The sequence below is a fragment of the Macrobrachium rosenbergii genome, chromosome 55, assembly GCF_040412425.1.
Source record: "Macrobrachium rosenbergii isolate ZJJX-2024 chromosome 55, ASM4041242v1, whole genome shotgun sequence".
Classification (NCBI taxonomy): domain Eukaryota; kingdom Metazoa; phylum Arthropoda; class Malacostraca; order Decapoda; family Palaemonidae; genus Macrobrachium; species Macrobrachium rosenbergii.
The window spans coordinates 87,556,863-87,584,229 of NC_089795.1; the positions used below are offsets into that span (position 1 = coordinate 87,556,863).

General features: G+C 37.0%; 2 protein-coding genes across 3 annotated transcripts; both read left to right on the forward strand.

Annotated features, from left to right (window-relative positions):
- The first annotated feature begins 366 nt into the window (after positions 1–366).
- Positions 367–20,625, forward strand: Dhfr (dihydrofolate reductase). Of its 2 annotated transcripts, none has more exons than XM_067099375.1 (5): positions 367–530; positions 15,191–15,346; positions 15,722–15,848; positions 17,666–17,778; positions 20,292–20,625. In XM_067099375.1, the coding sequence occupies exons 1-5, from the start codon at positions 448–450 to the stop codon at positions 20,374–20,376; spliced, it is 564 nt and encodes a 187-aa protein (XP_066955476.1). In that variant the 5' UTR covers positions 367–447; the 3' UTR covers positions 20,377–20,625. The 2 variants fall into 2 exon arrangements, with proteins under 2 accessions (XP_066955476.1, XP_066955478.1); XM_067099377.1 differs by lacking the exon at positions 20,292–20,625 and adding an exon at positions 18,630–18,751.
- On the forward strand, positions 7,496–13,198 carry Nct (Nicastrin). The gene has a single exon (XM_067099374.1). The coding sequence runs from the start codon at positions 7,535–7,537 to the stop codon at positions 9,608–9,610; it is 2,076 nt and encodes a 691-aa protein (XP_066955475.1). The 5' UTR covers positions 7,496–7,534; the 3' UTR covers positions 9,611–13,198.
- Positions 20,626–27,367: the final 6,742 nt, after the last annotated feature.

Sequence of the window (27,367 nt, forward strand, 5' to 3'; positions counted from 1 at the left end):
TATATATATATATATATATATTATATATATATATATATGTGTGTGTGTGTGTGTGTGCATATGTGCATTTTTGTATATTGTTACATCTATTTATTTGTTTATTCACCTTACTGCAAAATACTAGGCCTGCATTTTAATAATCATTTAATGTTAGTTACAAATTCCTTAATTCATATATCAATTTAAGAGTATTTCAGTGAATTCTAGTACTACACATAACTAGACTCAACAAAATTGTAAATTTTATGTTGTGTTCCATATATGTAAGCAATATTAATACTTGTAATTGCACCATAAATTCAAGAATTAGAGTATGAGACCATTTTGATGGTGGGCCGTTCCAAAGAATGAACCAAAGTGATACTACTAGAACTACCGCCAATTCACGATTTTGTATCAGTGTTATTGAGTTGTGCCATCACCTGAAGGGGATTTAACGTCCAAAACATGTCACCCAAACTGAACATCATTGTCGCCGCTTGTGAGAATAACGGGATTGGCAAAAATGGAGAGTTGCCGTGGAAGTTAAGGTCAATTTACAGGATAAATAAGGGGGTTAGAACTAAGCATTAACTCCGCTACGGATGTTTCCTTTAAAATTTGACTTGAGATGTTACCGTTATTTTTTGTCGGTCGACTGTAATTAACCTGTAATTAACCTCAGAACTGATTATGTTTTTGCATGCTGGCCATCCTGGAATGCTGTAGCACGTTGCATTATTAAAGGGGAACTTTTGGTAAAAAGTGGAGTTTCCTTTACACGGGGATCCAGGGGGTGGAGACCCCGGTTATTTTTCGGAAGACTCCACCCACCTCCCACATTACAACTTATATTTTTCTTGGATAAAACTCATCAAAATTTTCTTCTCAATACATGACCTTTGCAAATGCTTAATAATAGAGAAAAATAATTAATCAAATCAAATTACGACATAGCTACCACGGCAAAATAACACCCTAGGTTACCGTTGGTATTTTCAGGTTCTTTTCCCTAGCCATTTTTCAATGAAAATGAAAACCCAAAATGGTTTTTCATGCAAAATGGCTAACTGGAACCTTCCGAAATGGCTGGCTGGAGTTTTCCGAAAAATTACCGAGACCCCTGACTAAGTAACACATCCAGCTAGGTTAGGTTAGTGTACGTTAGGTTATTGTAGTTCATTTTATATTAGGTTTCCTGATAAGAACTACATAGTAGCTCCGCGGCGGCGACGGCACTATAACTTGACTTTTTCTACCATTTTTTGGTTGCTAATTATGAATTTACCTTTAATTCTTGGCGCTCGAGTGTAATTAACCTGTAATTAACCCGTGAATTCCATCCAGCAAGGGGTTTCCATACGCGACCTTCACAAGACAGAGCACGGGTACGTCTGTTCCGAACAGTTCATATCCCGTCCGGCAAGTGCAATAACTTGTTGACGTATTGGTACCCCCCCCCCCGGGCCAGTACTAAACACGGCGAAGGGACATTCCATTTGGCTGACAACAAACAGATGCCAGTATCAGAACCCCTAAAAGTGTAGAAAAAACCAGTTGAAAAGGTAAAAACAGGCGCGGAGCTAATATATATAGAATTACCAGTTTCCTTAGCCAATCTCTTCTTCAACATAAGGCTAGCCCTTTGTTGGCCGACTCGGTAGAGCTTCAGACTGTCATTCGATGGGCCGGAGTTCAATTCCCGCGGCCGGCTGACGAAGAGTCAGAGGAATTTATTTCTGGTGATAGAAATTCATTTCTCGCTATAATGCGGTTCGGATTCCACAATAAGCTGTAGGTCCCGTTGCTAAGTAACCAAATGGTTCTTAGCCACGTAAAATAAGTCTAATCCTTCGGGCCAGCCCTAGGGAGCTGTTAATCAGCTCAGTGGTCTGGTAAAACTAAGGTATACTTACTTTTTTCAACATAAGGCTTGAGCTCGCTCAGAACCCTTCCCTAGCAACAGCATGGCATCAGCTCTTTCCTAGTTGACCGAGAATAAACAACACCACCTCCTTCAACAGCAACGCTAAAAGTATCGGAAAGTTCAATTTCCACAGTAATAGTCTGTGCTGGAGGTCTTGCTCAGAGATACCGGCTAAATAAGTCATCCCGACTTTTTCTTTCCCAACCCAATGCAGGAAGGCGCAAACTTCCAGTTTTAGTATTTTCTCTTCCCCCCTAGGCTATTTTCAACAGTTAGGCCCATGAGGTAAAACAAGACGGAGCAACGTTGAGTGCGCCTAAGGGGCCAGGGCTACTGTAGGCCTAGTCAGTCTTTTAGAGAATATGACCTGATCAGACTGACCTTTACCTAACCTAACCTAACCTTGGGCACTGTGCCTTGACTTGGTTGACCATAACTGTGCATTTACCCTTGAAGACTACTAGCTTACTGTGGCTTGTTTCCCGCCAGTCGCTGACCAGAATATTTTCAGCCATATGTTTAAGTTTGTGTTTTTTGTTTTATTTTGTTTATGTTTATGATATTTACTGTTGTTTAGTATGCTTTTACTTTCATCCCCAAGGGACGGTACTAAACATGGCTCCCAATTTTCAATTAAACTGTTACCGAAATCTAACGCAACTGTGAACGCTGTGCTCTATCCTAGTCGCAAGGGCTTTCTCTATACATGTTACATAAATTATAAGATAAGGCTGTGGCATATGTGCATTTCACAGAGAATACACAAATCGTAAAATCTTAGAATGATTCTGAAAATTATATTGAAGATTGTGATTAGTACTTTGTAACAGTGTTTTATTTTGATGATTTTCAGTTATTGTTGTTATTGGTATTTGTACTCCTATATATATTCCTTTGATGTTTTTCAGATATTATTATTATTATTATTATTATTATTATTATTATTATTATTATTGTATGATTATTATTATTATTATTATTATTATTATTATTATTATTATTATTATTATTATTATTATTATTATGAGACCAATGAACGGCATTTTTAGTCTCAAAAATGACATTGTTAATGTTGATTGCAAATAAATATATGGAGAAATGTCAGTGCATAGTGTTGACAATAGAATTTCACAGTTTAATGTAGGCTACACATCTCACATCACCTAGGAACATTATACTTTATGAGGCTTTAATGCACAGTGCATGGAAATGGAATTAACATTCATGGTTTGGGGTTTTTCATCAGATGATCCAGTCACAATACAAAATTTACTTGTGGCAGAATTGAAGGAACATTCACGACTAATGCTTTTGGAATTGAAGCTAGAATTTAAGCTTTTTCCAGTAAAGATAGGTAAATGTAAATTTATATTCACATAATTGTTGATCTGGAAATGGGCTTCATCAAGTGTTACTAAGTTTGAGAGAAATTGTGGTTGTGCATCAATTATAAGTCATCTTATGAATTGGCCAGACGTTGTTTTCACACAGTATACTTTTCATAAGACTTTGTACAGTATTCTGTAAGTTTTTAACACATTGTATAAACTTATAATAGCTTAAACATATCATAAATCGAAGTCATTCTGTTTCCTAAGTGGTTATGCTGATAGAAACTGCACATGTGCAGTTCCTTTCTCATATTGTTTTCTTGTAGTTTATGATTCTGTGTCTTGCACAGGTAGATGATAGGTCTGACATTTCTTTCTTTCAAAGCAAACTTAGGTTTTTCGTATTCTCCAGTTTACATATATTTCCAGACTCCTCCCATGTTTCCTTCTTTGCCAGTATTGAATTAGACACTAGCTGTTGTGCCTGCTTCATTAGTGGAAATGGATTCACTACAGTACAGTATCTTTAAACTTTACGAATGAACTGAAATAACTTAATGGGATTATGAATACATTGATCACTACTAACCATATGTTTAACTATTGATGTGTAACCTCCACTTCTTAGCTAGGGAGGAAAGGGGGAGCTTGGCCACTGATCACGTGTACTTTATATGTTTAAGTTTTACTGATGATAAAGAACTTACCCAAGAGTAGAGCCTCTGGAGACAAGGGGTTAAAGAGGGCTGTGGTGATGTAAACAGAGAGGAAGAGTTATAAGGAAGAGAGGCATATTAGACTGCTTATGCTGTGTGCACACCATGAGCTGTCATGCTCAGTGGAACCGTAGTAGGAGTGTACTGTGCAATACCGGCAGAGTGGCAAATGCTGAAGTGAAGAAAGGTTATTGAGGACAGAAGGTTTGAAAGGTGGTAGGCAGGAAAAAATAGCCTATTTTACCTGAATCATAATAAAACATGACGCAGAAAATAGTTTGCATTGAGGCTGAAAAGGAAGGGTAAGTTCAGATGTCTAGGACTAACAATAATACTATGAATTAGCTGAGACACAAAGTACTGGCACCATTGAAGTTTGAAATATATTATCTGGTGACTTGATGTAGGCTAATTGGAGAAGAGGCATTAGCTTGGAAGCTAGGGTAATTAAAAGTTGTAAGATCAGAGGGGTGATGTACTAGTTATGCCATGAGAAATGATGAGGAAGCTTGATGCAGATGGAGTGCAGTGGGGTAGAGAAACCAGAACATTGGCATTAGACATTATAAAGGTTGATATGAAGGAGGAAACTTGACAGTAGAAGAGGTTCAGACCGAGCGCATTGGAGGGGCCCTGTGAGAAACTTCATCCCCTCATAGAAATTGAAGAATAAAGTGGACAAAGAAAACAAGAGATGTTTTTAAAAGGCTGGGGTCCAGCATGATGAAGCCTCTTCATTGCTTAAAGTGATTGGTACAATTTTATAAGATTAGCCCACTTTTAAAATAGTTATGCCCTACCACTTATGATATGAGGTTTTTGTCCATTCTAGAAAACAGTTTTTACTTAGTATGTTGGAAGACAGGTGTGGGTGCTATTGAAATATGAATTTTACTCTTGTCAAATTGATTTTAGTGGTAGAAAGAGGTGTATTTGTAATCTCTTGTTTAAAATATGTTATGTCCCCTGATGCAAAATTTCTTTGGAAATTGCACTCTTTACGGACACAAAACTGATTTTCTGCTTAGTTTTCTCCATTTTAATATCCATTGAAAGGACGTGAGCCATTTTTCATCTTTCTTCCAAATAGAATTTGCATGAAATAACTTCTTTAAGGTTCAGTTCATATGATTCCCAAAGCACTCGTGTTGTGTTTCATTTTCTACTGCTCAGGTAAAGAATTCCTTGTGGTTGCGACGTTAGGCCTACCTAATTTAAATTCAAAGTCCTTTTGTTTCCTCTTTGATTTTCCCCACACCAAATTCACTTATGTTCCCGCGTTGAGTTTTTCCAATGTTATTCCATCGTAACGCGGAAATGAAGACGATCTCGCTTGTGCTAATATAATTTGGTATTTTTCTTATTTGTATTTGGGGAATGTCTGTTTATTTGCAACCAAACTGAAGAACTATCGTAAAAAAAAAAATACGGTAATGTGCTGTATATGCATTTCAGGATGTACTCATCATGATCTTGGCTGTAAGTAATTAAGTGGAGGAATTTATCAACTTATATGTATGTATAGTTATAATTTTGGTAATTCTTTACAAAAGGTCCGCATCAATATTTGGTGTTTGACCTTACTAAAATAATACAAAACCCCTTAATATGTACAGTAACTTAACACAACCACCTAACCTAACCTAGGGCGCCGTGCCCCTACCTAGGCCTAGCGGAGGGGGCGCAACCCCCCCCCCCTTAAGGGCACAACCCAACACATCAAACAAACACCAAATATTGATGCGGACCTTTTATAAAGAATTACGATCAATTTTTGTGACGTGAGCCGCCTTTTCAAAATTCTGGCTAGCTGTTAAGGAAAACCAGAGTTGCCTGAAACCATTATTTTTCCACCCTACACAATTGCTACTACCCGCTAACAAAACACAAGTTTAATTTGGTCATGAAAGAAACAAAACTAAAATGTTATGGAGTAAAATTTAGCTGAAACAACACATATGTTTGTCATTATGTGTACCTTTCTTCGTTCTCTCCGTGTCTTCTTGTTTCAGAGTGCAATCTGCAGAGATTTTTCAAGCTTTTTACGAGATTGTCGCTACTTTTAGAAACTATATCAGAAGTTTCCTCTTGGTTATATTCGTAAATGTGATGCAGTTATGCATTAATTGTGCGTGTGTATGTATGTATGTATACGAAACAACTATAAACTACTAAGTTACGTATAAATATTCAAATAGTTATACTGAATTGATTCTGTTTCGAATCGAATTTATACTTACTTAATGACTATCCTAGGGTGTGTATCGAAACGACTTTGCATCGTAGCGAACGTAAAACTGCATAATTGCATCCGGTATACGAACAGAATCAAGAGGAAACGCCTGCGATAAGAAGGCAGACTTGACAAGGCACTACTGATATATAGTTTCTAAAGCAGCGACAATCTCGTGAGAAATTAAAATTCACCGCGAATTGCATTCTTAAACAAGAACACACGGAGTACTGAAAGTGGAAATAATCACACACACACGTCTTTCAGCTACATTTTACTTCAAACCATCTTAGTTTTATTTCTTTTATAATCAAATTAAACTTGCTGCTGTTTTTTAGAGGGTAGTAACAATTGTGTAAGGTGGAAAATAAGGGTTTCAGACAAATTTGGTTTTCCCTATCAATTAGCAAGGATCTTTAAAGGTCAGAAAATTATATATTATGTGTAATTGTGTGTGTGTGTGTGTATAATTTCGACTGACATATTGGGTGTTCCGTCGTTAACTTTTTCTTTAAGAACCGTTAGCTCAGAAGCGAGTATATATGGCGATAAATTTCTTGGTCAAGCGTGATACTCCTTATTTTGCACAGACATATTTTTAAAAGCCCTTAAAAGTAGTTATATAATTAAAAATCACGAGACAGTGTTTTATGGCATGTTATTTCAAAGGCCCAGTCACCATGATTAGAAATATGTATGTACCTTTGTTATACTTTTATGCTTACGATTGTGTCGCATTTGTCATTAGAAAGATTGATCATGGGATTTTTTTCTGCTACATATACAGCTTTATTAAAGTTTTGTTACAAATAACTGGGCATATTCTCGTTATGGGAGGAGGTGAGTGACATATAAGTCGCAATGAATCAAGCTGTTGATTTAAAAACAGACTTTAGAAGAAATTAAAGTTGTCTCGAAATAGGTTATGTTGACTTTGCACGGTAATCAGTTCATAGCAGTGGCCGGCCCTCAGTATGCACAGTAGAATTGGAATGTGGCATTTTCCGAACAAGACAAAACTCGCTGGTATTTTAATTGTATTTTTTTTTTCTTCTTGAAACTTGTTCGATTTGTTCGGTCGTTTCTGATATTCTACGTTCCTGACTCTAGTTGGTTGTTGTCCTAATCTTAACGTCGGGTTCAAGCTTTAAGTACAAGTGGGCGTGAATTTAGTGTCATATTACCTTTAAATTAATTATATTTATTGAAGAACTCGAATAGAATTGTGCAATACGCAGTATGCATGATGTTTTTTATATTATGAGGCAGAGAAAACGGAAGTGAACGCAACCTCCTTTCTAATTCTCTCGGGTAGAAATTTGTTTACCTCTTCTCTGTCATAACAAAGATGGCGACGAGTCCAGTGACAGTGCCAGCCTTTTTGGCTAAAGTTTTGTTGCTCTCCCTCTTTTTTGCGACCTCGGGGAGCAACAGGGTCAAGGAGAAGATCTACGACAAGATCCAGAGTGACATGGCGTGCTTCAAGAGGTTCAATGGCACCCACGAAATCGGCTGCACCTCGAGATTCAATGGCAACATAGGAGTGATTCACGCCATCAACAACAGGTCTGATTTGGACTGGGTGCTGGACAAGGGACCCCACCATCCCTATATGTTGGCCCTGACGCCCGAGTTCCTGACCGTGAGTAATTTGCGAGATGCCCAGGATTCGGGGAAAGTGTCGGGAGTCGTCGTGTTGGTGCACGAAGGGTTCGACCCCGAGAAAATGCTGACCTCGGGATTCTCTGGCGACTACCCATGCCCCAACGAAGAGTACGGTCTTTATAATCACTCGAGTGACACGGAGTACACCAGTTACTGTCAGAAGAACCCGTGGAACCCGCCAGGTTCTGCTCTTCTCTATTCCAACTGGGACTTCCCTATCTTTCTCATCGATAATCAGACCTCTGTGGATAATATCATTTCCTGTTACGAGGAATTTAATGCGCCGAAAGATGGAGAGCCACGGTCTTGGCCCCTGTGTGCCCTCGAACTGAAATCTCACATGTTCGGAACCACGAACACCGAGGTCTGCATGAGACGTGCGACGCTCCCAAGTCTGTTTAGCACTGTTAACTTTTGTGACCCCCTCTATGACTTCAATTTGTGGGGCACTGTCAAGCCGATGAATGCTTCAGAAGACCTGGCTGACCAGTCTGTAATCATTGTTGCAGCAAGAATGGATGCAGCATCCATGTATGACAATATCTCCCCAGGAGTGGCTTCTGCAGTCGCTGGATTGGTTACACTTATGTCTACAGCAGAAGCTATTAACAGGCACAGGGAAGAGATCATGGCTGCTGAAAGTAACAAAAACATCATGTTTATTCTTTATCAAGGAGAAACTTGGGATTACATCGGCTCCTCTCGTATGGTATGGGACATGGAGAAGGGGGAATTTCCATTCCAGAGGCAAGAGGATATGTCAGATCAGATGTCTCAAATCAATTTCACTCATATTGATTATTTCATTGAAATTTCACAGGTTGGAAAGATGGAAGAGAAACGTTTGTATCTTCATACTGACCCAGTTTCTAATAGTGATCCTGAAATTAATTTGCAGACTGGGGTACTGGTGACGGCCTTCAATATGTCGGCTTCGAACTCCAGCAGTGGCATTGTTTTTGAAAGGGCCCCAGAAGAAGCACCTCTTCCTCCAGCATCTTTTCAGAGTTTCTTGAAGCATGTCAACATATCTGGTTTGGTCATTGCTGATCATAAAGAAAGTTTTAAGAACAAGTTTTATCAGACAGTATTTGATGATCATCGAAACATTAAAGGAGAAGTCTTAGCAGATGTTGCCAGTGTTTTAGCAACAACGCTGTATACCATGGTTACCAGAGAATATAAGGAGATCATTGCTGATAAAAATTTTACAGGGGACTTGCTGCACTGTTACTCAGTGAATGCAAGTTGCCCAATGTTCAAAGACTTTGGTGGATACTTGTTGAAAAATGAAATGAATGACGGTAAACCCGCTAAGATGTATGTTAACGTCAAGAGAGGAGAAACTGGGAGAACTTATGTCACGAGCAACATTTTTGCAAGAGTCATGGGAGAAGAAGTGGATATGAATGAAACTGAATGCAAGGCCGATAGTTTTTACCAAATATATCAATATTGCTATCTTCCCAGGGTTTCCAATGGTACGTGTTACCGTACAACTGCTCGAAAGACCGAGGCCATGAGCCCTGCTTTTATGATTGAAGACTATGACTGGCAGTCAGGGATGTATTCAACTTGGGCTGAAAGTGGCTGGCAAGCGATTGATGCCATGTTGTTTCTCCGCCCATCAGTAGTAGAGGAAGTGGCCTTAGTGTGTGGAGGTGTTGTTTCAATAGTAACGTCATTTGCACTTGTACATTTCATGAACTCTAGGTCGGACTTACTCTTTGGGTTACCAACGCCACCAGCTGCATGTTAGGTTGATAATTCCATGTGTGGTAAATAGGCTAAGACTGAAATATGATTGAGAAATATGTGTGAATATGAAAAGTAATTGTGCATTTCCCTTGGTGAAATAAACTTGTGTATATCAAAATGTCAATTACCAATGAACAGTGGCATTTTGTAGTAAAGTTGTCTTGTGATACTGTTGATTTTATTGTGTCTTACTGGCTATGTGGCTAGAAACTTGACATTTTTTTGCTTTATCTAATTTTAGGTACTCTATTAAATAAACTTTTCATTTACGTTGACTTTTGGATGGTTATTGATATTAACTAGATCTCGCATAGACAGACAGAGTATTATACATTGCCACACTATAGTATTTGGAAGTGTGCGTCAGGGATATTTGTAAGTATAGTGTGGTGATGTGTGAAATAAAGTAAAAGCATTACAAAATGTAACATCGATATGAAATTTTTGGTATTGAAGTGAACTTATGATGTTTATTCATAAATATTTGTAAGAATAAGTAGCTTGAGTGTACATTTATAGTTTTTATCTATGTTTTCAAGTGAATGAAATTTGGAACCTTCAAAAAATGTACAGTAGATATCTGAAAGTGACATAAATTTTTTTTGTGGTATGTATGTGCCATGCTTTGAGTTCTGTATTGTATATTACCGTAACTTACCCACTTGAAACATTTGTTAAAATATCTGTTGCATCAACATTTTGCAGTATTGTAGGAAGTGAGTGGGTTTCCAAGTTATTGGTAGTGCTGTAAGAGAGGAAATGGTTTAAGTACCACAATACACAACATTCAGGGTATTGAACATTAGATGGTAATGCATTTAATTTACACGAGAATGTTTGTTACTAGTGCAAGAAAATCTGCAACATGCTAGCATGCTTTTGGAAAAAGCATACCATATTTATTGAACTGGTCGAACTCAAACCCATGCAGAGGAGTTTTGTAAAACACTCAGAAGCACAGTACAGTGTATTTTCAACACTTACTATGGTGAGATGAAGGTTTGCACTGGTCCGTGCGTTTGTTGGAGAGCTCTTTGTGTTGTCTTCGTAGAGTATGCATCGAGTGCTTATATCTTTTGTTTGATTCTTTCTTATCAATATGGTGTTTAAATGTTACCATAACTTTTCAGCTGTTTTGGATATTTAGATAATGATGAGGGTGTATCATATTATTAACAGCAGTATCATCAAAATTTGGCCGATATTGAAATGTCTTATGTTGCCTACGGTACATGATGAGGTCTCTAAATCTTTGGGGGCTTATATAGAAAGTGACAAAATCTTATAATTAACAAAGACCATGCAGTAAAATACTATTAAGGGGCTAATGTGTTCAAAATTGTATGTCTTTATACGTGAAAGTTCTTAGGTTTAGTAGACAGCTGGTTAGTGAACTCCTGATTATCTTCACTCAGTTTTTAACTTTGCCCACCAAGTTTGTTACCACATCACTTCCTGTTATACTTCATAATTGAGCTTTTAGTACTTATCTCTTATCAGTTTAAAACTTGTATGCAGTTTTATTTTTTTAGGACAAACCTTTAGAGTCTTTGCTATTTAGAAGGGAAGCCAACCTCAAAGAATGGAGGTTAGCAGAGAGCTGATCATCAGGGTGTGTGAAAATACATTGGATGATTCCTTCAGTAACTCAGCCCCTACTTACATATCAAGGTTGAGTTACTGTGTAGATGCTTCTTTTTTTGTTTTGCTTCCCTTTACACTTGAAGTTGAGTGGAGATTGTGAAAAAAATGTTTCCTTTCTTTTTACTCCACTTTATAGTAATTCAAAGTTGTTAAATGGCAGTCACATTCACATTCTGACCAATAGATCTCTTTTCATTTTGTGTTTGCAGTTTACCAAGCTAAAATTCTTATTTGAGGGCTGTCAGTGAATTTCTGGTTTTATATGATTCTTAAATCTATTAGAGCTGTCTTGGAATATTTGTTTGTATAGAAAAATGAAGGATTGACTGTCATGTCTAATAAATTAGTAGTACTGTAACAAGTTGATTTGATATCTTACGAGCAGGCAGACAAAATTCTTTTAAAGGGTTTGTGTTGAAGATGTGTCATTTTCTGTTTCCTGAGATTAGAACAGGTATTCAAAGCATGTTATGTAATTAATATTATACTCCATTATCTGTTAATGGGGATCGGTAAGGGAAGATTAATTTTCTTCTGTTCATCTTGCTTCATTTACCAGTTCTTTTTATATATATCTGCTTGTTTCCATTCAGATTTTGAACAGGGGGAAAATGTAGCTTGACTTTTCTTTTGTGTCAGAGTTCTGCTTTTCAGGTTCCTGCAGCTTTGAGAAATCACATTGTTCAAGTTGCTAAATGGCAGAGCATAATGTGTAGCTAGTGGAATCAAAAGCTCACATTTTAAATTTTCTTTTCTTTCAAATTTTTGTTGTTACTAATGCTTATCATGTAATGCAGTTTTTTCCCCAGCTTGGAAGAGTAAGAAATAATAGCTACTGTATTTTTCAAAATGGTCTGTTGCTAAATCAATTATTCTTCAAAGGTTCTTTATTTATGTGTGATACATATTTTATTACTGAAGCAGGTTGTAAATTATGTCTGTAAACACGTTCCATATCCCTTGGAACTGGCTTGAAAGTGAATCCTAGCTTGTGTGTAATCCTTAATTGATAGTCACATATATATATCAATTGTCTCGGTTGTATACAGTTACCATTGATGAAAGAAGCAATCTTTGGTAGCAGAAGCACCTCTATTATGGTATTTAGTTTGCAGCATTCTGGATAAACTTTTTAAAAGGATATGTGTCTGAAATTCCAGGTAGCAATTTGACATCACCCTGGATGTGAAACCTTAAGAACTTGGGATTTAATTGTATTTGTTTGTCCAAAGCATGTGCACAGGTGCTTTATGTGTTGATTCAGTTTTCGTTATTAGAGATCGTTATTAGAGAATTAATCATGCCTGTACAGTTAATGTCTCCGTGTTCCGTTCTGTATTGAAATTTGAAGGTGCATATTGATGTAAAGTTTATTTTCTTATTTAAGGGACACTTCTTACAGTAGCTTGGAAGTTTTGTTTCAGAATTGAGAGAGGCATGGGTTGTTCAACATGTATGTTTTAAATACAGTTTTCGTCCCGTTTACGTTCTGCTACTTATAAAAATGTTTCAGGTTCTTTGTTGTTCTGTGCATTCCTTGTTCTTGCTGTAACCTTTAGATTCTGCGCAGGCACAAGTTGTCTTCGTGGAGATTTTTGGGGTTGATCTACATTCCACATAATTTTAACGGATAGTTTAACGTATAGTGCTCTTCTTGTTTTAGTGGTCAATAACTCTGTAAGTGCTGGTTCAAGGCTGAATGTCATTATTCATCCCTCTGGCTGTGTCCCGTTTCGTCATTGGTAACAGGCATTTACCATTATTTTGGAGAACCTGAAACGGTGTGATACCTCTTTGGATGTTTGCATTTTGGTTCTGGGGATGATTTTCTACCTGCAATTTTTATTGTACCAAAGAAATAGATGACAGTGTCAAATCTTTTGTAATATTAGTAGTGTGTGCTATGTAATCTGTATAATTGCTGTAAATAAATATTTTTTAACTTTCTCCTCTTTATTTGACATAAAATGATTACCTTACTACGTATACAGTGTTGGAAGAAGAAACATGACATACCCATCTTCTGTTATATCGAGAACACTTCTCAAAGTGTTGCTGTCCGCACAACAGCATCTTGCTCAGTGGCTCATCATTTTCACTGTTTTTCAGCTTGTTGTGTGATCACAAGAGTGGCAATAGCCCTCTTAGACCAGCAAAGGCACGGCCATGAAGTGGTTCAAGTAATATGCGTGCACCTTTAAATTAATGTGTACTGACCCTGTGGTTCAAGAAATGCTGGACTGGTTGACCCTGCTTCTTGCAAGAAAATATAAAAACTTGAGTTGTTTGCCATCTCAAGTGGATGTTAAGATGACCGGGGTAGCTAAAGAGGTTATCATCCCTGAATCTATTTAACAGGTGTGTATGTCAAAATGATTTAAAAAATAAACGGAGTCAAGAAAGGTGAACTAACCTAACAAGGAATCAGGAACAAAAACTCAGAAACCATCATGAAGAAAGTGAAATTGAGTAAGTTTTGAACAAGGTGCAAGGATTACTGTATGGCCAGAATGTGCATTGGCCTTACATACTGTACTTTACACACACCTTCGTAATGCTGCAGTGAGCAAAGGAAGGGGCTGCACTGTTATATATGCTGGTCAGTTGTTACAGAAATGCACATTTTAATGGAATGTGTGCATAAGCTGTGAAATAACTGCCAATTCATTGCACGCAAGCTCTGTGAATGAATTATCGGGAGCAGAGATCCAAAGAAAGACCAACGAGTCTTTTAAAGGAAGTAGGATTTTCTCTCTTGTTTTGCTCAGATTCATAAGAATTCAGATGCAAAATTTTAGTCTTGTAGTGAATTTTAAGATTTTAAGGGAACAGCACTGAAGGGCCTTCTTGCCCCAGTTCTTGTTTTTAAACTTAAATTTTGTAATCCAACCCAGTACATGTCATCTGCATATAGTAGCTCCACGTGTCAGCTGGTGCAGGCCGATGAGGGAAGTCAGACTTTTTTTTTTATCACCCATAAGTCCAGCTTTGCTATTTAATACGAAGAGATATGCTTCACTTTATGATAATGAATGCTTACCTCCTCTCTATTTCAGAGTAAATGAATTCTTGTCATTTCTATGATAACATTTCCTGCACAATTGGCTGACTGGGTAACATCTCGGTTACTTTTAGAAACCAATTGCGATAGAAATATTCAATGTATATGTCTGGCAGGCTTTAAGATGAATTTGGTGAATCTTAAAGAATCATGCTGGTATATTAATAAGGTGAGTGATATTCTCTATAGCACTGAAAATGTCGTAAGAATATCAAATCCATTTTATTTTTTAAAATGCATGGACTCCCTAATGCTGTACTTTTTAGATGGCAAGGAGGAAATGAAGATGCTAATATGCTGATGGAAGGATGTGTAAGGATTTCTTTTGTAATATGATCTCCATTGATGCTCTTCTAATTATATAGATACTTGCAGGATGTGTCAAATCTGTATAGAGGACCAGGGAGGTCAAGCATGACTTCATTGCTTTTAGAAGGGGCAATTTAGAAAAATGGGTGCCTTGATATCAGATTGAAAAATTGTGGTGATCTTAAATAATGTCAATTTCCCCTTCAGCGTTGAATGATCTCATAGGTCCCAGTGCTAGGCCCTTAGCCTAAATTGTATATTCTACTCTAAAGTTAGGTATCTGTAGTGCCACCTCCACAGCCAACCTTACAACTTCTCCCCAAACTGGTGGGCAGCAAATGCTCTGTTCCTCCTCAGCTTCCAAAGATATGTGCTTTCATATCTCTGCCTGCCTCAGAGATTCTCTAGAGTTCTGCCTGGAAACCATGATAATTTCTTTTATGCAGTACATGAACATTTACACATACGTTTTTTACCTTGATATTGGTTATACAAGTGCTGTGTATTCTGAATGTGTTATGTTGCCGCACCATAATAGCTGAGCTTCAAAGTGTCTTGATATTACAGGGAAGAGATGAAATACTTTAGCAGGATAACAAAAACAACATCAGACCCAAAGAAGAAGAACGTTGTTGTTATGGGAAGAAAGACTTGGGAGTCCATTCCTTCCAAATTCCGCCCACTTCCTGGTCGTCTCAATGTCATCCTTTCTTCGCAACCTAAGTAAGTCTAATGGTCAGTTCTACAGTTTATCTGTCTTAATTTACATGGTTAAATCATAACTGTTTAACTGCATATAAACCATTTCTGTGCAGTTCATTGTTCAATAGACTCTTTTTAGCCCTTTGGTCATATTTTTCTCATATTCAAGTCTCCACAAATTACAGTTTCTCTTGTTGCTTATTCAGTATTTTTTTTAAGTTCTACCAGAATCCCTGTAGTACCAAATGATGGTATACCATTGTTTTGATTAAAAAAAAAATTATGTGTTGCATGAAGCAATGAAATGGCTTATAAACTTTGTATACATTTATCATTTTTTGTCAGAATTTTATAGACTACTGTGTGCTGAAATATTTTGTATCTTGTTTATATCAGGGAATACTTTGGAGATACCAATGGGAGCATAATCTGCCAAAGTTTTGAAGCTGCTTTAGAGGAGGCTTGCTCGCAAGATGACAAGCTTGAGACCATATGGGTTATAGGAGGTTCATCTTTATATGAGGTATTGAATAGCCAATTCCTTAAGTTGATTATCATGCTTATTCTACTAATACCAGTTTCAAAATTTTATACTATTTGAAAGATCAAGGTAATTTTCTCCCACATAACCATCTGTCACACTGTTCACGCACTTCAAGTCTCAGATGTCCCCTGACACAGACCATCTTTTCATGTGTTCCACACAGGCAAAGGACAATTCCAAATGCATTTTCCTTGTTTATGATTCGGTAGGTACAACCTACTCTCTTCATTGTTTGTGAGAGTTTGATATGAATAGCAAGAAATGAGGGAATGAAAATTGGGTCCCCATATTTGTTTGATTGGTTTTTATGTAAGAAATTTAAATTTTTTCATTTTGAAAACTAATTTTTATTGCAATCCTATCAACCAAATTTTGCTCTAATTGCAGTTTGCGAGGGGCGCCAAGAACTTGCGAGTCCCAGAATTCTTGTGAGGGGTCTGGTAGATCCAATAGAGCACTTGGAAACAATAATGAGTAGGTTACCAAGGCTCATATAAACTCATAGGTTACTTTTATTAGTAGAATACCAATTAGACGTTTATACAGTGCCAGTGGTTAGTGAACAGGAGTATGATGAATTCCTGTATCATCACGTGACTAACTCGAGCACGCTTTCCATCAGACCTGCCTGTGCTCTGTGATATATGGGAATGGCTTTAGTAATAGTGAAAAGACATTCCATGACAGATCACAGAACTATAAAATAAAGGTGCTGATTATTTTAAAAGTCAGTTGGAATCTCAAAGTAAACAGTGCAGTTTTTGTAGGTAAAGGTAGTGTTGGTGAAAAGGTTCAGGGAGCAAGTTATTGAGTAGCAGAAATAATTGTGCAGAAAAGGAAGTCACAGAGTTGGTAAGACTGTAGCATTGCCAGCATGTCAAATATATTACTATAACTTTCAACTTCTCCCATGTGTTAGCTGTTTTTTTTCTGATTCAGCAAGCACAGTTAAGGATGAAATCTGTCTTTGCTTATCTAAAGTGTAACCTTCTACTGTGTTCAGTATTTGTATACCAAAAGCTCAACAGGTTTCACAATAGGGGAACAAAAGGCCTCGTCAATTTATTATTTAAATTGACTTATAAAATCTCATTGCTTTGTCCCATATACATGCTTTTGCCTCGGTGCCAGCGGTAGTAAAAGCTATGTAATGGAGAGGTAAGTATTTAAAAACTAAATCTTAAATTAAGTACAGTATTTATGTATTTTTGTGAATCAATGAGTATATTGATTTCAGTTTTTGTTTTTATTTTGCATTGTCAGTAAACTTGAGAAAAAAGGTTGCTTTTTGTTTAAAGTAGTTATGCTTGCCATATGAAGATTAGGCTTATAAAATAGAATGAGGCACACTTTGAGGTTATATATGCCAAGGGGAACTCTGTCCATCTGGCAAGGTCTTGAAAGGAAATCTGCAGGGGTTCATATGGTGGCTAGGTAAAACATTCATGAACCCGCTAGAGGTCTTGCGTAGGAGGTTGGATTATCCTGCCTGATGTATGTGATACCATTACAGTATTTCTAATTCAGGTGCACCAAGTTGGTAAATACCTTTACCTGAAACTTGTCATGGCTGGGACTAATACTCATCATTGAGATTCATTATTGGCCATTGAGTTGCCAATTTTCCAGGCCAGTCTTGCTACCACCACTGGTGCTAGGCATTAAGTACAGGAGCTGCTTGCATGTTGCTCTTCCTTGTGCAACCTTCATTGTTTCACCTCCAGTTAGTGTGCTGTATTGATCAAAACTTATTGTGTTTTATTTTAATGTAACATTTAGTTCATTTTTTCATACAGATGGCACTGACCTCAGAGAAGCTGCACCGGGTTTACGTAACACGCATTCTTGCTACCATTGCCTGCGACACCTTTTTACCACCATTAGATTTGGAGAAATTCAAATTAGTGAAGTATGTTATTTTTTATGTATTGATGTAGCATAATGGAATCAATATTGAGAGAAAATTGATAGATCATAAACAAAATCATAATTTAGAATTACTTTAATTCATATAAAACCCATCAGTCATACACTGCCAAATTATGGTCTGTGTTGTCCCTGGACACACCAGTTCTAAAGTCATACTTAAAAGAAGCGGATTAGCTAAGAGGGAGTGTTAGTGCATGAGCACTGGTAGGTAGGAATGTCTGCCTCAGTGCACCGCGTATCTTACGAATGTAAACAAGAATCTGAGATTGTCTTTAAGCATTGCTGTAGTTGTTTAGATACTGTACATTCATTTTGAGTCATTTGTTTCATTCTTTTCAATTCTTTCGTTAGTGCTTAACTACAGGTCTTGCTGGTTTTCTGTGAAAGTATTTTGGCTATTGGTTCCCTACCTTGCTGTTCTCTGTGCAATGCATAATTCAGTGATCATCTCCATTTCTGCATTGATCATGATACTATTTTCAGTATACTGTACTGTACATTTAAGTCCTTGATTAAGTCAACCAACTGTCAAGGCGTAGTCCACTTAGTTGATTTGTGTGCAAAATGGAAGCTCAAGAAGATGCTTCTTTTGAAGTTTTTTATAATTAATAAGGCATTAGATAGGTAAACACCATTTCATAGGATGTTACCTAAGGTTTTACCATTGTCTGGTAACTTCTTTTACTAATTAGGCTTTGGCTGAGGTTTGCATTTGCTGTATAAGTACTGACCAATGTGGGTTTGAGCCCTACCACATACGTCCATGTAATGGGTGGAACGAAGGGTGATGAAATAATACTGTAGGTTCTTTAAAATCCCGTATATTGACAGATATACAGCGGCGTGAGGCGGGAGGAAGATCCGTACATCACGACAGAGTGACCACAGGACAGTAACTAACTATGCATCATATAAATGGCGGGAAACAATAGCGGTGTTGCGCATGTAATTACATTGTTGCCACGATGCGTAACATAGCTAATGGTTTACAAGTATTACATTAAATAACATCAGAATGAATGATAATGTGCATAACATTAAGTAAATAAAGTATATCCCTGAAAATACATTATACACATGAGTGCATGTAATTGTATGTGCACTGTAATAGTATATGATATCTATACAACCAAGATCATCAGCTGCCTTCCTTCAGGCCATTAGAGGGCACTCTTCCCTCACTGGATGTGAATTAGCTACAGATATTCAGTGTTTAAACTGTGCCTTTTTCATGTCATTTTATGGAAGAGATACATATTCTATTTCTGGTGTGTCACTAAATTCCAATTGGAAGCTTATTAAATGAACCCCACAATCAATAAGAAGAAAAGCAAAATATACCACAGAAAGAATAACTGCAGTTCAGCTATATTACTTAATGAAGTATGTTTGCGAAGCATTTTTCTGTATTACTTTTATTTTTATTATTCGTAGTGTATATTTATATAGAATAGACCAAATAAATACAATAAAACCATAAAGAATGGAAGTGTACTTGAGTGTATTCTCAACAAGGAAATTCAACATGAAGACTTGGATAGGTTATGGTTCTGTCTTGAATTTTAGTAGACAGTCATATGCTAGAACCATGCAGTGAATTCCAAGTTGAACTTTGCTTATTACTGAAAGAAGGCTCAACAAGAGTGACAAAACTTGTGATTTTCTTATGTGAGGTAGCTCACTAGTTTGTACTGTGGACATCCCCTCTCACAGTTGCTCCAAAATCCCATCTTTTATTGTGATCTGAGGTGAAGAAAAAATGACTGTTTTAGGAGACAAGGTTTTCTAGTTTGATTTATGAAACTTTCAGAATACTGTAGTTTTACTGCAGTGAAGTTAGTTCAAAATCTTTTAAGTGTAGTTACACAAGAGGATTTACCATACCTCTGTTTTGTACAAAGATTGATATAAGTATCTGTAACAGAGGTTAAATAGTTCTGTATAGTACTGTACTGTTATATTGATATACAGGCAGTCCCCGGTTTACGACAGGGGTTCCGTTTTTACACCGTGTCGTAAGCAGAAAATCGTCGTAAACCGAAAAATCATCGAAAATCGTCAAAAATCCTAAGAAAACCTTACTTTTAATGCTCTGGGTGTATTGGAAACGATGTAAACTGAATTTTTATTATTCTGCCGTTTTGGAGCTATATTTCTTCCGTCGGATCAGCGTACGACACGTTGTAACCCCGGAACATGCATCATAAACCGGGAAATAATTTCTGATGAATATATCTGAAAAGCGTTGTAACCTCGGAACGTTGTAAGAAGGACCTGTCGTAAACCGGGGACTGCCTGTATTGGCTTGTGAATCAGGAGTTACTGTTAAGTTGTAAAAATCTTTGATTCCATGAATCAGTGTATACTATGTACTGTAAGTCTTTGTTGCTGTAAGGATTAAATACGTAAATTTCTGAGAGTGATTTGATTTTCATTTTATTGGAACATTACTATCATCCTTACTTCTGGTAATGTTTCTGTATGTAATTCCAGTGATCCGGCAGTTCCTCAAGAGCCCCAGGAAGAAAGTGGCCTTAAGTACAGATACGAAGTGTATGAAAAGTCAAAAGATTGTTGACATTCTTAGCACCATGAAGACAGGGGCTCCATCATGGTAGTATTTTTGGACTATGATTATATTAATTCATATTGCTTTGTCTGAATGTCAGATTCTTTCATAAACATATTGTGTCTGACCCAGAACTTGAATTTTTGTATTTTGGTGTATTCAAAGTTTGGATGATAGTTATTAACAGATTTACTTTGGTAAAAAATAAAGGCATTATTAAGAATGTTATTTTGTTAAAAAATAAAGGCATTATACTTCGGTCTTTCTTTTCCTTAAAGAAACTTACCACTCTTACTGGCCTTGTTGGGTCAAATCAGGTTCCGAATTCAAGCTACCTAGTTTGTGCTGGTAACTGATAAATAAGTAATGTATCTTTGTTTTTAGGTACTATTTACTTCTTTCCATCACTTTGTTTTATCATCTCCATTAAGGATAGAGCTCTCCAGCTACCCAGTTCTCAGACATTTGCAAAGTTTGAATAATGGAATAAACCTATGTTTATTATAGGCTAGGCTACTTCAAACCCTAGGCTAACCAGGCCATATGCATAGCCTTCATATGTAGATGAAAATTAAGTTCTTGTTCATTCCACAAAAAAACAATATACTGTAAAATAAAGCAAATTAAATCATATTTTACTTGAAATGCACTTGAGCAAGCTAGTTAGCTCACTTGAGACGTTTATCATAATACAGACAAACAACGTACATATAACAGTCATTATTTACTGTATTATACATTGGTGATCAATAGGTGTTGTATGTATGTACTGTAATGTATAACAAACTATATGCTAGTCTAGTCTACTGTTTTCATTTTCTATGGTCACCATTTTCTCTGTAGCTTCACCAGAGCTCCATATGAACTACTGCAATAGGCTTCTTTGTGGCACCTGACAATGGAGACAGCCATCTTGCTAGATTTTCCATCCTCCTGGCATGTCAGTGAGTGTTATTCCCTGTCTGGCAACTTCATTCACCGCAGGTGTCTGTTGCTTGCTCCCAACTTTGTTGCCAAGACCCAGATTGTGGGCACTCAGAACAGTATCATAGTTCCCATTCCGCACTGCTGCCTTGAGCATATGACAATGCAGAAAACCCCTTCCTTTTTCTTTTGAGAGTCATTTGACACTGGCTGAAGGGGACCAGATATTAAACTTTTTTTTTAAACAGCAAAAAAAGCATATTTCTAAGAATACTTTTTCTTACTAGGTGGTCATTTTGCATGCATTTACAGTACAGGAATATTAAGACTGTAGCCATCATAAGTGCAGGTACATGATATCAGTCTACTTTTGCCTTAATTTTTCTATGAGGTCTTGAGCACCAGGGGGTAGGATTGCACTTGTGTTACTATATTTAAAGAATAATTCCCTGGCTCATGATAATGTGGCTATAGTTATGTACGTATGTCTCTGTTGGCTGGCGAGAGCTTACAGGTTCACACTAATCCTCTTATACCCTTGCAACACTTCACTCTTCTCACAGGATGCATTTATGCAAGGACATGTGTTGGCATAGAAGTGAATTAATTTAAACCAATTGAACAACTTTATTTCGAAGGGGCCTGCTGGCTCACCTCATCTCATGCTCCTACAATTACTGAAAATATTGTTTTTATAAAAGTCTTTGCATACAAACCCACAGTTCTTGTATTGGTTATGGTGTTTTTTTCTGGGAACTGTATGCAAAGAAGCAAGATCTGGGGATTGGGAGGAGGTCTTCTTGTTTTGTTAATAAGTTTGTAAGAGAAAACTGTTGCCTCCCAGCAGTGCCATGATTAATTCTGAAGGCAAGAATGAAGAGTTTATAACCTCTTCACCAACAGGTACTATAACCTATGATTACCTGCCTGAGCAAGCACAAGTTTGAGTACAGTATCAGAAAGTACACAAAACAATTTTGGTCCTTTATCCAACGCTAGAATAATATTTACGAAATAACAGTGTATACTGTATAGTTATTATACTTGAAGATGCTGGACTAGGGTACTTCTTTACTTTAATTTAGATGCTTTGTGCTTCTGGCTGTCAGCACACAATATTGTAGGAATTGTGAAAAAAGAAAGTGAGAATCAATTAAATGAAAGCCTTCAGCAACGTGGAGTTTGTTAGTTTCGGGTGATGTCTAGGTACACATGGTAATTAGTCAAATGTTTACTGTCAGTATACCTCTTGTGGTGCACTGCAAGTATTGCTAAAGGGTGTTTGCAGTGTCCCTTCAGTCCCTAGCTGCACCCACTTTTACCTCCATTCCTGCTTCTTTTGTTCAATCTTGCAGTCCAACCTCTCTAACTACTTCTTAGCAACTCTGGGTCTCAATTTTATAAACTGGAGTAATTCCCCATTCCATAAATATCTCACTTTTACCATATAAGGACAATACCAGTTGCAACCACTTCTGAAGTTATCTCAGTAAGGGTTGGTAATATTTGATAGCATAGCTTCATAGGGGGCTTCTGTTCCTTTTTAGTACTTTGGCCATCCTTATCATCACTGATATAACTTCAGTTTAATGTGTTCTCACTTCAAGCCATTGAAATTGTCTGAATGAAGCCTTGGTTAGTCCAAATACTTTGGCCATCCTTATCATCGCTGATATAACTTCAGCTTAATGTATTCTCACTTCAAGCCATTGAAATTGTCTGAATGAAGCCTTGGTTAGTCCAAATACTTTGACGTGGCTACCACTGTCATAACCTCATTTAATGTAAAAAGTCGACTTCATACTGTAACACAGAGGTGGTTGATGGCTTCCATCAGTCTAAACTTGTGGTCTCAGAAATGAATAATGCAGTTTATGGGACCCAGACGATCTGAGCAGTCATGTTATGCGCAGGTTCTACATTAATTGGCGAAGATTATACAATATTGCTAATGAAGTAGCTCATTTACTACTGTGGTCCATATACACAAAGGATCTATCTCATAATTTTCTTCTTTGAGCTTTCCTCCATCTCGAGTGATCTGGGATTAATTTGTGTTGAGAACCTCAGGAATTGAAGCATAGGATCCTGTCCCTGTTATAAATGCTCATGATGCCTCTAATTTGCATAGTAATACATCTTATTGTAATCACTTTACTACTTTGTTACATGTTTGGAGGAAATAAAAAAGGTTTTTGAAATTTTTTATTTTTCATTTTCAGTTTATCAAAAATTGCACAATGGTGTTTCTAAATAAGTGGGTCTTCATGAAAGTTAGATAAAATTCATACATAGAAGTGAAATTTGTGTTAAGAATTTTTAGCAATAACAATTTATAAGTACTACAATATATGCTACTACTTACGTATTTTATCAAAAGATGTGATTCTACTACATGTGATTATTCATTGGGTCTTTAATCATCATTAAAGATCATAAGCCATATTGCAGCTTTGAGTTGAAACATACAGTAGATCTGTTGTCAAATTCTCTTTTTATTTGTCTTAAGCAAGATGTCTGTCAATGCTAACCTCTCTTTCAGGCGTATGAATTGCTTTACCCTTCACTAGAATCAAGCTGACAATCCTGTAAATGAAATGTAAGTATCTTTTTACATTGCAAAAATCTTTGGTATGATGTAGGTTTTTCAGTATTAGGTAATTGTAGGACTGTTCTGTGTTCTATGTATAAAGGCTCTTCCATAAGCACGTACTTTACTTTGAAGTATAGTTATGACGGCATGTGTTTGTTTCATCCATATTTACTAATAAAGTGTTTTTTCATGCCATGTGTAAGAGAGGACATGTATGCTAACTGATTTGTTTAATGAGCGAAAGTAAGATTTTTGGCACTTAGTGAGACAAAAAGGAAAGGGCAGTGTGTGTTTGTGTTTGTGTGTGTGTATGCATGAGTAGGAATGGAAGGGCAAAGACTGTTTGAGATAGCTGGGAAGTGCTAGCTGTTACTTATAGTGTCGGGGTACCAGGGATGGGTAAAGAGTGCAAATGTGTTACTTCAAAGATGTTATAAGGCTGAATGTGGCTCGAGTCAAGTTATAACAATGAATGTACATGGTCTAGGAATGAGAAAGATTAAAAAAAAGTCTTATTTGTGAGAATTTGAATCTGTGTCTGGCTGTGTTCAAAATATGAAATGGTGGTTGTGATGGGTGATGTGGGTTAATTTAGACCAAAGTGTTTGATTTCTGCATGTCCCACAGTAAGATTAGAATTCCACGTGACCCAGGTCAGGGTCATATATATAATAATAATAATATACAAGGATTAATGATAAACGATGAAAAATTAAAGTAAGTTTTGAGCGGCTCATTTTATCAACATTCCAAGCCTTAGGAAAAAAAAAAAACATTCAGGTAACGGATCTGAATGATCCCACTATATACTATATAACAAACTCATGGCAAAGGTATCTAACCAAACCATTTATGAAAATGGCGAGAAAAGAAAGAAAGAACTATCTCTCGACATGCTTAATAGGCCTACAGTATATAGTATTGAAAGCAATAACCTGTACGCGCAGGTACTGGTATGCGCGCGCGCACACATAACGTATGATTCCAATGGTCAGCATACGGCAATTTAGCGGGCATTCACTTTTTATTCTTATCTTTTTTTTTTACTCAAAACAGCTTCGTCACCATAACGCAGCAAGCTGGCATATAACAATCGCATGACTAAAAAAAAAAAAAAAGGCAAGATTCGTTGCTTCCGGGTTGAGCCGTTTTGGATCGGTCTTCATAAACCAAAAGACTCAAATCAACCTCAAAACTCACGGGATTTTCATCTTTATCGTCGATTGGTTTTCCAGGCCGTCGACCTCAGCCTAAAACGAGAGAGAGAAAAAAAAAAGAAAAAATCGGCAGTTTATTCCGTAATGATTATTGCCCAGGTACTTTTTTTTTTATTATTGTTTTGACAAACTGCAGACGGCTTGGGTCTTCTGATTACGTGTTTTGGCGATCGCAAAGTTCTAACTGTAAAAATGACCGCTAGGAGTTCGACGCATTGTTTAGATTGCAGTCTGATCGTCGAAGCGGATTCGAATTTGTCATCATAGCATTTGCGCTGTTGCCAAGTCACGCCTAAATAACCTTAGTGTTGCAACTTACAACATCCTCCTAGTATTGTACTTATAATGTCAAGGGTTTGTTTGCAGCCGAATCACGCGAAATTGCTCGTTATCCATAAAATATAACTGAATTGGAGTTTTCCCTTGTGCGCAATCGCAAAAAAAAAAAAAAAAAATGACGCATATCATATCATTCCTTCTGTTAAATTATCCCGGGGCAATCCAGTGACAATGATATGGTATCGTTGCTCAGGGCGTAGCCAGTACCGTACCTCTCTTTCGGGGTTTTGGGGGTGGGGGAGGGATCCCTTTGGTTAAGGGAAGGTGGCGGGTCCCATGCATGTAATTGTTAGGACTGGTGTGAACTTAATGCAGGGGTCTGAATGATTGCTAAATAGATTTTGAAATAATATAAATAATACAATAACTATAGTAATATAAGAAATAATAAACAGTTTATATAAAATGGTAAAATAAATGTGATATATTATGGAGGTCCCAGAAAGCCCTATACTTTTTGCCTGGAATTGCCATTTGAACACTTTGTAAACACGCACACACACACACGGGGATGTGTGTTGTGTGTATGTAGAATAAACATAAATTATATTTCTTAAATTTAGTTTTAATTGCTCTCTCTCTCTCTTTTAGTTTTATAAACCATGCTCCAGGGCTCTTATGTTTATGATAGCGTTACAAAAACTTCCCTTCAGATCCAACCCGAGAAATATAATGTATTTTAGCAAGCCCAATTGAGTCACCACTTCATTTTCGTATATGTCTATCCTAGATTACATATAACTATTAGTAGATATTCACTTCGAGATAATTAAATTGCAGTGGGTCCTCCTTCACTGATGCTTTCCCATGTACCAAAAAAAAAAGAAGACCGTTTTGAATTCGGTACAGAACCTTTAATCATTCGACACGCCTTAGACTTGATTTATGATACGAAGAGGAAATACTGTAACCCCCAAAAGACCAAATATAAGACGATTATTTTCTCCTTTTCCTTTTTGCCTACGAAAATCTGTCCCTTAAAAGCAAGGTCACTTATTTATAAGAGACTGTTTCATAGTTGCTTTTTTGCAAGATCTCATGTTCAGATACGTTCTTTATGTTTAAAAATCACAAAAAGATTTTAAAGCCTGTAGGGAGTTACATCCAATTGTATCTTTTGAAATCGGTAGTGCCGTTATGAACCTTTCCGAGGCTTTATTGGATTGGGAATATTTTCATACCGTCTAAAACCATTTGAAATTTAGACTAACAAGTGAAGCTGAGAAAATATTCATTCAAAAACATTTTGTTCAGAGAAAACGACATTGAGACGGCAGCAGTCACGTTCTTCCAATTCTTGTTTCCACTAGATTTATATCGAAAACTACAGTAAAAACGACAATAAAGGCAAAATACGACGCTTAAAGAAAGATATGCTTGAGGCGTCATGAGTCTCCTCTGTGAGCTACGATTCGATTCACTCATCTGGAAAAGATGTTCGAATCTTTTTTTTTTTACGGTGTTGAATCCTGTTATTTATTCCCCGTGGGCCCAAGAAAGGTCGAGTAAAAAGAGAAAAAAGTTTACAATTTGCGCTAAGGGGCTGGTTTGACCGTGGATGAGAGGTGAGGAAATACAGAGGTCACGGTCAAGTTTGGGAGGGGCAAAGCAGAGGTCATTGTCTGTTACTGTTACGCTTGTAGGTAGACTTCTGAGCCTTTGCATTCTAGGGGTAAGAGTTAAAGGTATCCCTTGACGATATTTTGTCGCTTATTGCTGTCGAAATTTCAGTTGCTAATTACTGATATTGCTGACTACAAAAGAAGCATATATGCTATTCGTCACTTATTATTTTTACTGTTTTGGCCTAATGCAACAGTTTCGCTAACGAGGTGAAGTTGGTCTTATTAAATGCCTCATTCTCTTCGGGCCTTTCTAAAATGAGAAATTAGGGGATGAGGTATGGTTTTTTTTATGATGATGATGA

What these genes read in the sequence shown, in the direction of transcription:
- Nct (XM_067099374.1), top strand. Translation starts at nt 7,535, where the DNA reads ATGGCGACGAGTCCAGTGACAGTGCCAGCCTTTTTGGCTAAAGTTTTG.
- Dhfr (XM_067099375.1), top strand. Translation starts at nt 448, where the DNA reads ATGTCACCCAAACTGAACATCATTGTCGCCGCTTGTGAGAATAACGGG. An exon ending in GAGTTGCCGTGGAAGTTAAG is followed by an intron (nt 531 to 15,190) that starts GTCAATTTACAG and finishes TTGATATTACAG; the next exon opens with GGAAGAGATGAAATACTTTA. An exon ending in GAGGTTCATCTTTATATGAG is followed by an intron (nt 15,849 to 17,665) that starts GTATTGAATAGC and finishes TTTTTCATACAG; the next exon opens with ATGGCACTGACCTCAGAGAA.